Source organism: Microtus oregoni, unplaced genomic scaffold (genome assembly GCF_018167655.1).
Source record: "Microtus oregoni isolate MIOR12 unplaced genomic scaffold, Mior012 000004F_ref0000308, whole genome shotgun sequence".
Classification (NCBI taxonomy): domain Eukaryota; kingdom Metazoa; phylum Chordata; class Mammalia; order Rodentia; family Cricetidae; genus Microtus; species Microtus oregoni.
Window position 1 is genome coordinate 46817850 of NW_024543063.1, and position 12079 is coordinate 46829928.

General features: G+C 46.3%; 1 protein-coding gene across 1 annotated transcript; it reads right to left on the reverse strand.

Moving 5' to 3' along the window:
* Nucleotides 1–72: 72 nt before the first annotated feature.
* Nucleotides 73–7251, reverse strand: Cenpt (centromere protein T). The gene is made up of 13 exons (XM_041650779.1): nucleotides 7096–7251; nucleotides 5577–5667; nucleotides 5371–5458; nucleotides 5158–5254; nucleotides 4919–5055; nucleotides 4782–4818; nucleotides 4452–4600; nucleotides 2907–3104; nucleotides 2611–2757; nucleotides 2152–2242; nucleotides 788–928; nucleotides 440–544; nucleotides 73–358 (listed from the first exon to the last, which is right to left on the reverse strand). The coding sequence occupies exons 1-13, from the start codon at nucleotides 7206–7208 to the stop codon at nucleotides 235–237; spliced, it is 1518 nt and encodes a 505-aa protein (XP_041506713.1). The 5' UTR covers nucleotides 7209–7251; the 3' UTR covers nucleotides 73–234.
* Nucleotides 7252–12079: the final 4828 nt, after the last annotated feature.

A 12079-nucleotide genomic window follows, 5' to 3' on the forward strand; every position in this document is an offset into this window, starting at 1 on the left:
TAACCTTCCAATATACAATTCTTTGTCTAAATTTCTATTTTCCAGGCTGTGCTGGAAAGTGTTGGGGTATGAGGGAAGAGGATCTGGGCAGAGCCTAAGACATGCACCAAAAAGCAGAACAACCCATTTATGAGACTTTATTGGTGCTAGGAGATGAGAAGGAGAACTTGATGATTGTGTGGGTCAGTCCAAGGTGTCCAAGGCAGGGAGAGGACAAACATACAGACCTAGCCACTACTGGGCAGGGAAGACAGAATTGCCACTAAATGCACAGGGAATGAGCAGCTGTCGATATTCCAGGGGCAGGTACCGCTCCACGAGCACGTGCAGTGAGACTTGATCCGTGACTAGTCCTTGCCTGTATCGGAGGAAAGGAAGGCCAGGCAGAGTCAGCACTAGCACTCCTGTGTTCGGCTTCCCTTTTATGCCTCCCACTTACCGACGCAGCAGCAGCTCCAGGTCCTCTAGCTTCACGGTCTTACGGCCAGCATGAGCAGAAAATACCTCCAGGTCATTGCAAAGGTGCTGGAAATGCTTGTCTAGGCTGCCAAGGTTGGGACAGAGAAGACTGAACAGTCTGTTTAAGAAAGGGCACCTCGGCAGGGCAATGGTGGCACACGCCTTTAATCCCAGCACTTGGGAGGCAGAGGCAGGCAGATCTCTGTGAGTTCAAGGCCAGCCTGGTCTACAAGAGCTAGTTCCAGGACAGGCTCCAAAGCTACAAAGAAACCCTGTCTCGAAAAAACAAAAAAAAGGGCACCTCTATCCACTCACATGCTAGACTTACCACTTCTCCACTATCTCAAAAGCCGCCTTCTCCACAGGCCTCTTAGTATAGAAGCTGAAGAACTTCATATAGTGGCTCAGTCCAGCCTTATAGGGGTCTTGGTGGTGCCTAGGACCTGCAGTTCGGGTCCTCAATGGAAGCCTGATGAGGACGAGAGCAGACAGAGGTGACTGAACTGGCACTTATTCGAGGACAAGTCCTGCTGGCTCTGCTGAAACTGGGACTGTTGTTCATTAAGTAGATTGAACAAGGGGCTGAAGAGATGGCTCAGTGGTTAAGAGCATTGCCTGCTCTTCCAAAGGTCATGAGTTCAATTCCCGGCAACCACATGGTGGCTCACAACCATCTGTAATGAGGTCTGCTCTGCTGCCCTCTTCTGGTCTACAACCACACACAGGCAGAATATTGCATACCAAATAAATAAATAAATATTTAAAAAAAAATAAGTAGATTGAACAAGAAACCCAACTATAGCCAGACGGTGGTGGCACATGCCTTTAATTCCAGCATTTGGGAGGCAGAGGCAGGTGGATCTCTGTGAATTTAAGGCCAACCTGGTCTACAGAACTAGTTCCAGGACAGGCTCTAAAGCTACACAGAGAAACCCTGTCTCGAAAAACTTAAATAAATTATTTTTTTTATATTTATTTATTTATTATGTATACAATATTCTGTCTTTGTGTATGCCTACTGGCCAGAAGAGGGCACCAGACCCCATTACAGATGGTTGTAAGCCACCATGTGGTTGCTGGGAATTGAACTCAGGACCTTTGGAAGAGCAGGCAATGCTCTTAACCTCTGAGCCATCTCTCTAGCCCAACTTAAATAAATTATAAATAAATAAACAGAAATCCATCTATCAGCCAGGGATGGGAGAGGCGAGGGTGGCACACACCTTCAATCCCAGCACTCAGGAGTCAAAGTAAGACAAATCTCTGTGAATTCCAGGCCAGCCTGGTCTACAGAGCAAGTTCCAGGGCAGCCAGGGCTACACAGAGAGACCCTGTCTTGAACAAAGAAACAAACAAACAAACAGAAGATCTTTTCTTTCCCTGAGACCTTTATCCTAGGCTAGCTTCAACATACATGCAGATACCTGCTCAAGCTTGTTGAATGTCGGGTCTCAAATTGGATAGACCCCTCAACAATCCATCACTGCTAATCTCCTCCAGGAAGCCTTCTATGATTACATACTGACCTAGGAGCTCCTCCCTCACCCAGGCTCCTCCAAACTCCTGGAGACAGGTACCAGGATGACAGGCAGGCTATCACCACCAGGCTTGAGCTGCCGTGCTTGGTAAGCGTCTGCATATCTACAATGCCAACTTCAGGGCACCTCCTTCCCAAAAACAGTGGTTTCTTACACTGTAACTGCAGATGGTGGGGGCGGTTCAAACTGATGTGGCTGCTCAGGCTGGAGTAAGTCATTGGTGCCGCAGGCTAACTCTGGACTTGCTGCAAAGAAAGAGTAGAGTCACAAGGGGTTCAGGCTCGACTGTCTGACATAGTTGTACAAGTCTAGTCTCCTTTCCTTTTTTCCCCCGAGACAGGGTTTCTCTGGCCTAGAACTTACTCTGTAGACCAGGCTGGCCTCAAACTCAGAGATCCACCTGCCTCTGCCTCCCAAGTGCTGGGATTAAAGGTGTGCACCACCATTCAGCTTCCGTTTCTTATTCCTAAGGGCCTCGTAGAGCTCTAGACAAGTAATTGCCCCTTATACTCTCCCTGGCCTCTCAAACTACCAGTTCCCAGAAACAGCTCAGGCAAATCTTCTGTATGGTGTCTAACAAGTTAATGACACTCACCTACCCTCAGCCTCTTACCTGGCCTGCCAGGAGAATCCTCAACCCCTGAAGAGCCTTCTTGCTCCTCCACAGCTTCCTGGGATCCCACTGCTTCTCTTAGTTCTGGAAGCTGAGGCTGTGGTTCCAAGAAGGGTAAAGGAGTAGTAGCCAAGCCAGTTCTGTTCACTGAGGGGAGAACAAGACGAAGCAGCACCGTAGCACTGACTTAGGATCTCCTGCCCAGCCCTGACCCGGCTCTTGGGTGGAGGGGAACTCCTAAGCTTACTCTCACCCAGGATGAGCTTGGCTCCAAGCTAGCTGCCCCTCATACTCACTGTGCTGCAGCCCAGTCCCAGCACTTCGTGTCCTGTGGCGCACAAGTCCTTCAGAACCTTCAACCCCAGAGGGAGAAGGGTTGGGCAGAGAACGATATGCACCAAGGGAGCCGCCAGCCGAGGGATGTGAGAAAGGCTGGGTGTCTTCCAATACTTCATCCGTCGGCAGAGTAGCGACAGGGCTTCTATGGTTGTCATCTAGAGATCAAGAGCCAGAGAAACTCTAGATTTTAGGCCCACCTAATACCTGGGGCCGTGAAACAAGGGTCTTCTCTGCCTAAGTGACCTCCATAATGAGGTAAGCTACATTCAAAGTCTTCTCTCTTTCATTGCTCTCCTTGCTGCTGCTCCTCCTCCTCCTCCTGACATTCCCAGGCCTCTTTTACTTGCTTCCACCTCCAAAACTGCTTACTCACACGCCTCAACTGTCTACTTCTTCCTCTCCTAGGCACTTTCCTCAAACATTAGTGAACTTGTCTTCTGGAATCAGGATCCCAGGTTGGTGCTAACTAACCATGAAACCTGTTTTTCTAACAAGCTCTAGCCTCCAGATTATATACCCCTCTACCCTCAGCCTGCAGTTCACAAATGAAAAGGAACAGACGACTCAGAGGCTGACCAAGGCTAGGTGATTTTTTTTTCTCAAGACAGGGAGGGTTTCTCTGTGCAGCCTTAGCTATCCTGGAGCAATCGCTCTGTAGACCAAGCTGGCCTTGAACTCAGATCTGCCTACCTCTGCCTCCTGAGTGCTGGGAATAAAAGTGTGTGCCACCATAGCCTAGCCTTTTTTTGTTTGTTTGTTTGCTTTTTGAGACAGGGTCTCTCTCTATAGACCATGTTTGCTTCAAAAGCACAGAGATCCACCTGCGTCTGCTTCCCAAGCTTGTGGGAGGCTCCCAAACCTGGCTACATGGCTAGTCTTGGTTATCAGCTTAACTACATCTGGAATTAACTAAAATGCAAATGACTGGGCACACCTGTGAGGTTTTTTTTTTTTAATTAAAACATTTGACTGGGAAAAACACACTTCTAATCCAGATCATTGAAGTGGGAAGATCCACCTTTAATCTGGGCCACACCTTCTACTGGCAGCCTGTATAAAGGGACAAGGAAGAAGGACGCTTACTCTCTTTGCCTATTCTGTGTCTCTGTCTCTCTGATACACACACACACACACACACACACACACACACACATAAAGTCCAGTCCTTCACTGGCAATGGAGCCTACTTCCTTAAACTACTGGATTTTTGGACCTTCTGTTAGTAAAAGCTACAGTCTGTAAGCCATTCTAATAAATCCCATATATAGTCATTATATTATATTCATTCTCTAAGTTCTGTTCTTCTAGAGAACCCTGACTAATACACTAAAGTGCCAGGTACACTTTGCAAAGAAAGCAGAAATTTCTCACAGATGCCTGGCCAGGCTCCTACAGCGTCCCTGACCTCACCAAATGTGGAGCAACCCTGAACTCAGTAAAGCCTCCTGTCTGTCAGAGTGCTAGCGTCTCCCTAAAGCTAGAAGAGGAAATCTCAACCTTACCTGGAAGAGCTGAGGTCAAAGAATTATTTTTCAGATCCTGCAAAAGAGCACCTACATCCACAGGTTGGCGTTTGGGACGTCTGCGAGCCAGACCAGGTCTCTTCACTGACTGTGACTGAGGAGGCGGGACAAAGCTGAGGTTGAAGGAGCTGATAGGATGGAAACAGACACAAAGGAAGCCTGAGACACAGCTTTGCCAAATGAGCTCATCTCTTAGGCTATGGCTCCCATGCTGTAAGGCTGAAACTAACAGTAAGTATATCAAGATCCCATGAGTCAATACCTCCCTCACATCTCTGCTCCATCAAACCCCAGAACAGGGAACAGTACCTGGCCAAGGATGAAAAATCAGCATTCCCAGGTGGCTCTGTCAGCGCCCATCAAGACATTGTCAAAAGAATAATCCACAGTGAGTTACTCAGGCCCATGGAAGGGAAAGAACAGCACAGGTGTGTCCTAGGACTCACCTGGAGCGAGAGGCAACCCCTGGTTCACTTCCTGCTGAAATACTGACAACCTCAGCCTTTGCTTCCTTTTGCTAGTGGCTCGTAGACCTGGAGCCAGGGTTGAGGGGACTTCCGGTTCAGGAAGTTGCAGCTCCAGGCTATAAGGATGGAGTTTATCTCAGACATGTCAGAAAGCCCAATTTTAGTTTCTGGGGACCCCAAAGAGGTGGGTCAACCTATGAGGCAGTTTCACTGTGTACCTTCCCAGACTGCTTTCCCGACTGGAGGATTCTACCATCTCTGGTACTTGTACTGGCTTCATCACTGAGTCCGGCATCGTCATAGAAGATTCTGGGGCTGTACAAATACCAAGAAGAGGGTAGGGCTGAGAAAAAGGATAATGAAGAAAGATACCATAGGGCTGGCCATTGGGCTAGCACCTACCTTTAACTGGCAGGCTAACACCCACTTACCAGTTAGTAAGATGTTCTTCAGCAGAGTCCGGGGTGTCTGTTCCTCCAGGTGCCCGTGGGCTTGAACATGAGCCAATCCTCCAATTGACTATAGGTAAAAGACCACCAGTCTACATTTTTGCCTTGAGAACCCCTCAAGTTAGACTTCAAAACAAATATAGACTTGACTTCAGTGCTCCATGAAGTCACTCATGGAGTGGGCTTACCCTAGTTCCATAGGAATGCCTCCTGACAGTTGCTTTTGTTTGGCTACCCTGCCTCTTGGAGGAAAGTGTTTGAAGCGGAGTTCTCTGTGCACTGTGTAAAAAAAAATGGCTTTGAGAATTATGTGTGGGGAGTGGGAGTGAGGATCTAGAGGATGCAGATGCTACCCTTCACAGGGGTTAGTCACACAGGGAACAAATTGGGAGAGTATTCCATTCTTTAAAATAACAATCCAAGCAGGTAATTCAAATATTTTTACTTTTCAAGTTGTGGCCAAGGTGTGACAGGAAGTTCCACATGGGTCAACCTAGCCCTGTTTCTCCAGTTCAGTGCGGCTCAGAATTCTATCGTGTTCCCCAGGCACAGTTCCCATCTCATTTCTCATAGGTGCAAAACCTATCTGAGTGGCTGCCCAGAATGCTCAGTAGATAAATGCACTTGCTTCCGAGTCTGACATCCTGAGGTCACACAAACATGGTGGAAGGTGAGAACTGACTCTGCAGGTTTCTGACACACACACACACAGTAAATAAATGCATAAATACCACATGCTGAATGAGGTAGCAGAAGAATGACTACTTTAAAGCTTGTTTGGGCTACAGTTTCTTTTTTTTTTTTTTTTTGGTTTTTCAAGACAGGGTTTCTCAGTAGTTGTGGAACCTGTCCTGGAACAGGCTGGCCTCGAAGTCACAGAGATCCGCCTGCCTTTGCTTCCCGAGTGCTGGGATTAAAGGTGTGTGCCACCACAGCCCAGCTGGACTACAATTGTCAAGGCAACTTTTTTTTTTTCTTTGGTTTTTCGAGACAGGGTTTCTCTGTGGCTTTGGTTCCTGTCCTGGAACTAGCCCCGTAGACCAGGCTGGTCTCGAACTCACAGAGATCTACCTGCCTCTGCCTCCCGAGTGCTGGGATTAAAGGCGTGCGCCACCATCGCCCGGCTTGCCAAGGCAACTTTAAGAGACCCTGTCTCACACAGCAAAAGGTTTGGAGATGTAGCTCTGTGGTAGGGTGCTTAACTAAATAGCAGGCATAAAGCCAAGGATCAGACACTAGTACCATGGGGGGGGGGGGGGCACCTTATCACGGACAACTGTCTTCTCGAAAAGGACGACATCCTTCCAGATCGACAGATGCCAACTTCAGTACCATCTGCTCACCACAAGCCTCAAGACACTCCGAAAAGTCTAGTAAAGCATCCTTCCAGTTCCTGCCTGCTGACTTCCCCTGGGAGCCGCAGGGAGTAGGACTGTGTGCTGGGAAAGGCGAAGTCATCTTAAAGTAGGGGTAGATGTCAGGACAACTTCGGTCTGGGTTGAGTGACACAGTCTAGAAAACAGAGCCTTATCCTTTGTTTCTAAAGATCCAGCACTGTTGGTCCTTGCGGAGCCCCACAACAGCTTAGCTGAGTCCGAATCCATTAGGATATAGTCAGAGCTCAGCGATTCCGACTCTGCCGAGACTCAGTTTTCTTTCCGGACAGGAAGGCACAGCCACCACTCCTCAGTCAACACTCTCACATACCTAGTCTGAGTACTCCGTCGTCGCCTTGGGGAATGCGTATCCACTGTATCCAGCACGCGCCGCAGAATCGTGCGAGGTGTCTGACCCGGGTCCAGACTGTAGCGACCCGCCATGCTCAGGATCCGCCCCTCCTAACTGCTGTGGCTGCTGCCAGAGCTGCGTTCCCGCCGCCTCTTTGGAGTCAAGTCTCGCGATGCTGCCACATGGCCCCACGGGAACTGTAGTCCCATAGCTGGTAGCGGGGTCAAAAGAGATTGTAAATTGGGTTTGGAGGCCATATCACATTAAACTTGAGCAAAAGCTGACTGATGTTGATGGCGCGCTGCGGACCTCTGTGAGTTCGAGGCCAGCCTGGTCTACAGAAGCAAGTTAGTTCCAGTACAGCCGAGGCTACACAGAGAGACCTTGTGTCAAAAACAAAAAAACAAACAAACAAAAAAATTAAGGATGATAATTTTCTTAAAAAGGAACTGTGGCCTACTGGCTGTTCCTGAGTAGGACCTGGGTTCTGTTCCTAAGTACCCTTTTGGAGGCTTATAACTGCTGCAACACCAATGCCAACCTCCTCCGGTCTCTCAGACACCAAGCAAGTAGTGTCAAACTCTCTGGGCAACCTTACCTCTATCTGGTGAGCGCTCGGATTGCAGGTAGAGGCCACTATGCCAGACTTGAGTGATTTCACACATATACTTTGTTGTTGATACAGGGTCTTATGTAGCCCAAGCTAATTTCGAAGTCCCTGTGTAGCCTAGGCTGACCTTGAACTAAACCTCCTTCTTCTACTTCTTTGTGCTTGGATTACAAGTGTGTTCCATCACACCCAGTTTAAATCTTTTTCCTTTTTAAAAATTTTTTTTAATATTTATTTATTTATTATGTATACAATATTCTGTCTGTGTGTATGTCTGCAGGTCAGAAGAGGGCAACAGACCTCATTACAGATGGTTGTGAGCCACCATGTGGTTGCTGGGAATTGAACTCAGGACCTTTGGAAGAGCAGGCAGTGCTCTTAACCACTGAGCCATCTCTCCATCCCCCTTTTTTTTAAAATTTGATTAAAGGTTTTGTTTTTGTTTTGAGACAGAATTTCGTGTAGCCCAGGCTGTCCCGACTTATCCGCTAGCTGAGGATGAACTTGAACTTCTGATTTCCTGACTTCCAGCTCCAGACTGGTAACATTACAGTGTTGTATACCATGTTCCATCTGTACGTACTAGCAATCTGTCTAGTTAGATCTGATCTTATCTAAATTTGCTAAGTCTTTATTAATCAATTTCCATGGTCACTATCAACTATCTGAATCTAATTCCTAAAAATTTATTTTAGCCAGGAAACATGGTGCATGCATTAATCCTAGCACTCTAGATGCAGAGGCAGGTGGAGATCTCTGTGGAGTTTGAGGGTAGCCTGGTCCTCATAGTGAATTCCAGACCAGCCTTGGGCTACAATGTCAGACCCTATCTCAAAACAAACGTACATTTAAACAAACAAAATTCATATTTAGTACATCTTTGTTTGTTTTAGATAAGTTACGTAGGGCTTGACTGGCCTGGAATTTACCATGTACACTAAGCAGGTTGTGAACTTGTTCTAACTGCTGCTCCTTTTCGGCCTATTTAGAGCTGAGATTATGGATCTGGACCACCACTTTATTTTTCTGTTGAGGAATATTGTTTTTTTTTTAATATTTATTTATTTTTTTATTTTGTATACAATATTCTGTCTGTGTACATGTCTGCAGGCCAGAAGAGGGCACCAGAGCTCTTTACAGATGGTTATGAGCCACCATGTGATTTCCGGGAATTGAACTCAGGACCTTTGGAAGAGCAGGCAATGCTCTTAACCACTGAGCCATGTCTCCAGCCCCCGAGGAATATTATTTTAAGGTGTATGACTTTTGCTTATGTTGCATTATTTAATTCTGCGAATATGTGATTCTTTCCTGTCTAGAAGACCTGACGGTCTAATAAAGACCTGAACAGCCAATAGTGAGGCAGGAGAAGATAGGCAGGGCTGGCAGGAGTGTACAGATAGGAGGAGAACTCTGGGAAGGAGGACATCAGGGACTAGCCATCCAGCCACCCACGGAGTAAAAGTAAGATTTATAAAAGTAAGAGAAAGATAAAAGCCCAGAGGTTTGAAAAGGTGAACAGGAGAACTTGAGTATAGCTGGCGAGACTGGGTAGTGGTGGCGCACACCTTTAATCCCAGCACTTTGGAGGCAGAGGCAGGCAGATCTCTGTGAGTTTGAGGCCAGCCTGGTCTACAGAGGGAGTTCCAGGACATGCTCCAAAGGTACAGAGAAGACCTATCCTTTTCTTTTTTAAGATTTATTTATTTATTATGTATACAACATTCCTTCCATGTATGCTTACATGCCAGAAAGGGCACCAGATCTCATTACAGATGGTTGTGAGCCACCATGTGGTTGCTGGGAATTGAACTCAGGACCTCTGGAAGAGCAGTCAGTGCTCTTAACCTCTGAGCCATCTCTCCAGCCTTGAGAAACCCTATCTTGAAAAACCGAACCAAACCAAAAATTAAAGCTGGCAAGAAAGAAGCCGAGCTAAGGCCGGGCATTCATGACTAAGAATAAGCCTCCATGTGTAATTTGTTTGAGAGTTGAATGGTGGGCTCCCCAAAAGCCGAAAGAGTAAAATATCACACTACATTTTTCTTTCTTTCCTTTTTAGAAATTTTTTTTTTCCAGACAGGGTTTCTCTGTGTCATTTTGGCTATTCTGAAACTCACTGTGTAGACCAGGCTAGCCTCCAACCCAGAGATCTGTCTGCCTCTGCCTTTTGAGTGCTGGGATTAAAGGAATACACCATCAACACCCAGCTACTTTTTGCTATTTTTAATTTTTTTTTTTTTGGTTTTTCGAGACAGGGTTTCTCTGTAGCTTTGGAGCCTGTCCTGGAACTCCCTTGGTAGACCAGGCTGGCCTTGAACTCACAGAGATCCACCTGTCTCTGCCGTCTCTGCCTCCCAAGTGCTGGGATTACAGGCATGTGCCACCACCGCCCGGCTGCTATTTTTAATTTTGCACTTTTATTTATTTTGCAAGTGTGTGGGTATGTTGTGTCACGGTGCACAAGTAGAAATCAGAGGACAAGTTGCAGGAGTCAGTTCTCTCTTTCCTCTCTGTGGGTTCCAGGAATCGAACTCGGGTCTTCAGGCTTGGTGGCAAACACAATTACCTACTGAGCCATCTTTCCAGTCCCAGGTTATTTTTTTTTTAAATATTTATTTATTTATATGTATACAATATTCTGTCTGCAGGCCAGAAGAGGGCACCAGACCTCATTACAGATAGTTGTGAGCCACCATGTGGTTGCTGGGATTTGAACTCAGGACCTTTGGAAGAACAGGCAATGCTCTTAACCACTGAGCCATCTCTCCAGCCCCCCCCCAGGTTATTTTTTTTGTTTGTTTGTTTGTTTTGTTTTTTCGAGACAGGGTTTCTCTGTGGTTTTGGAGCCTGTCCTGGAATTAGCTCTTGTAGACCAGGCTGGTCTCGAACTCACAGAGATCCACCTACCTCTGCCTCCCGAGTGCTGGGATTAAAGGCGTGCGCCACCACCGCCCGGCTCCCCCAGGTTATTTTTAAAACAATAACAACACTGGGTTGAAGTGAGGATGGGAAGATGGAACGTAAAGGTTCGCAAGGCTCAGCCTATCTATGTGGGTGGGTTCTTGGAGGCTCAAGGAAGGAGTTTAGACAGCATTATAAATAGAATAGGAAGTGGCTTTATTGACATATGGTCTATCAGATTTTCTTTGGCAGTCCTAAGAAGAACAGTTGTGGAGGAGGCAAGATTAGAAGCCGAGACATGAGATATGATTCTTGCTTTCTACTAGATGACAATCTAAGGATGGGCAGGGTAGTGGGGGGTAAAGAGAAATTATGTATTACATGAATGTCTTTGCTTGCTTGCTTCTGGTGGTGAAGATCAAACACAGGCCCTTTCCTATTCTACTCCAAAGCAATACTTTCAACTTACTAGTTACTATTTTTTTTAAGAAAACATTTATTTATTATGTATACAATATTCTGTCTGTGTGTGTGCCTGCAGGCAGAAGATGGCACCAGATCTCATTATAGATGGTTGTGAGCCACCATGTGGTTGCTGGGAATTGAACTCAGGACCTTTGGAAGAGTAGGCAATGCTCTTAACCACTGAGCCATCTCTCCAGCCCCCACTAGTTACTATTTATATGTATATACGTATATATTAAAGGTTATTTTACAGCCGGGAGTTGGTGGCGCACGCCTTTAATCCCAGCACTCGGGAGGCAGAGGCAGGTGGATCTCTGTGAGTTCGAGACCAGCCTGGTCTACAGAGCTAGTTCCAGGACAGGCTCTAAAGCCACAGAGAAACCCTGTCTCGAAAAACCAAAAAAAAAAAAAAAAAAAAAAAAAAAAAAAGGTTATTTTACTGAAGGTAGAGTCTAATTCAGCATCTTCTTCAATGCTCTTTGAAATTGAATCAGTGTACTCCTTCTTTACTCAGGTAAAAAGCCAAGCATGGAGGACTGGAGAGATGGTTTAGCAGTTAAAAGCACTGACTGCTCTTCCAAAGGTCCCGGGTTCAATTCCCAGCACTCACATGGTGGGTTACAACTGTCTGTACCTTCCGTTCTAGGAGACACCCTCACACAGATACTCATGCAGGCAAACCACCAATGCACATAAAATAAAAATAAATTATTCAGAAAAAAACTAAGCGTAATGCCTATAATTCTAGGGCTCGGGAGGTATAGACAAGTGGATACTTGCAGCTCACTGTCTGGCCAACCTTAAAAAGAAAAGGTGAAGGGCTCAAAATTGACCTTGGGCCTCCACACACACTCATAGGCACACATATGAACATGCACAACCACAAATTGTACCATCTACACACACATATACACCACAGAACAACATATGATGTATATTTGTAAAATGTCTCCCATTACTTTGAATTCTAACTTAAAAAACTAT

What these genes read in the sequence shown, in the direction of transcription:
- Cenpt (XM_041650779.1), bottom strand. Translation starts at nt 7,208, where the DNA reads ATGGCGGGTCGCTACAGTCTGGACCCGGGTCAGACACCTCGCACGATT. An exon ending in CGACGGAGTACTCAGACTAG is followed by an intron (nt 5,668 to 7,095) that starts GTATGTGAGAGT and finishes TTTTTTACACAG; the next exon opens with TGCACAGAGAACTCCGCTTC. An exon ending in GAAGAACATCTTACTAACTG is followed by an intron (nt 5,255 to 5,370) that starts GTAAGTGGGTGT and finishes GTATTTGTACAG; the next exon opens with CCCCAGAATCTTCTATGACG.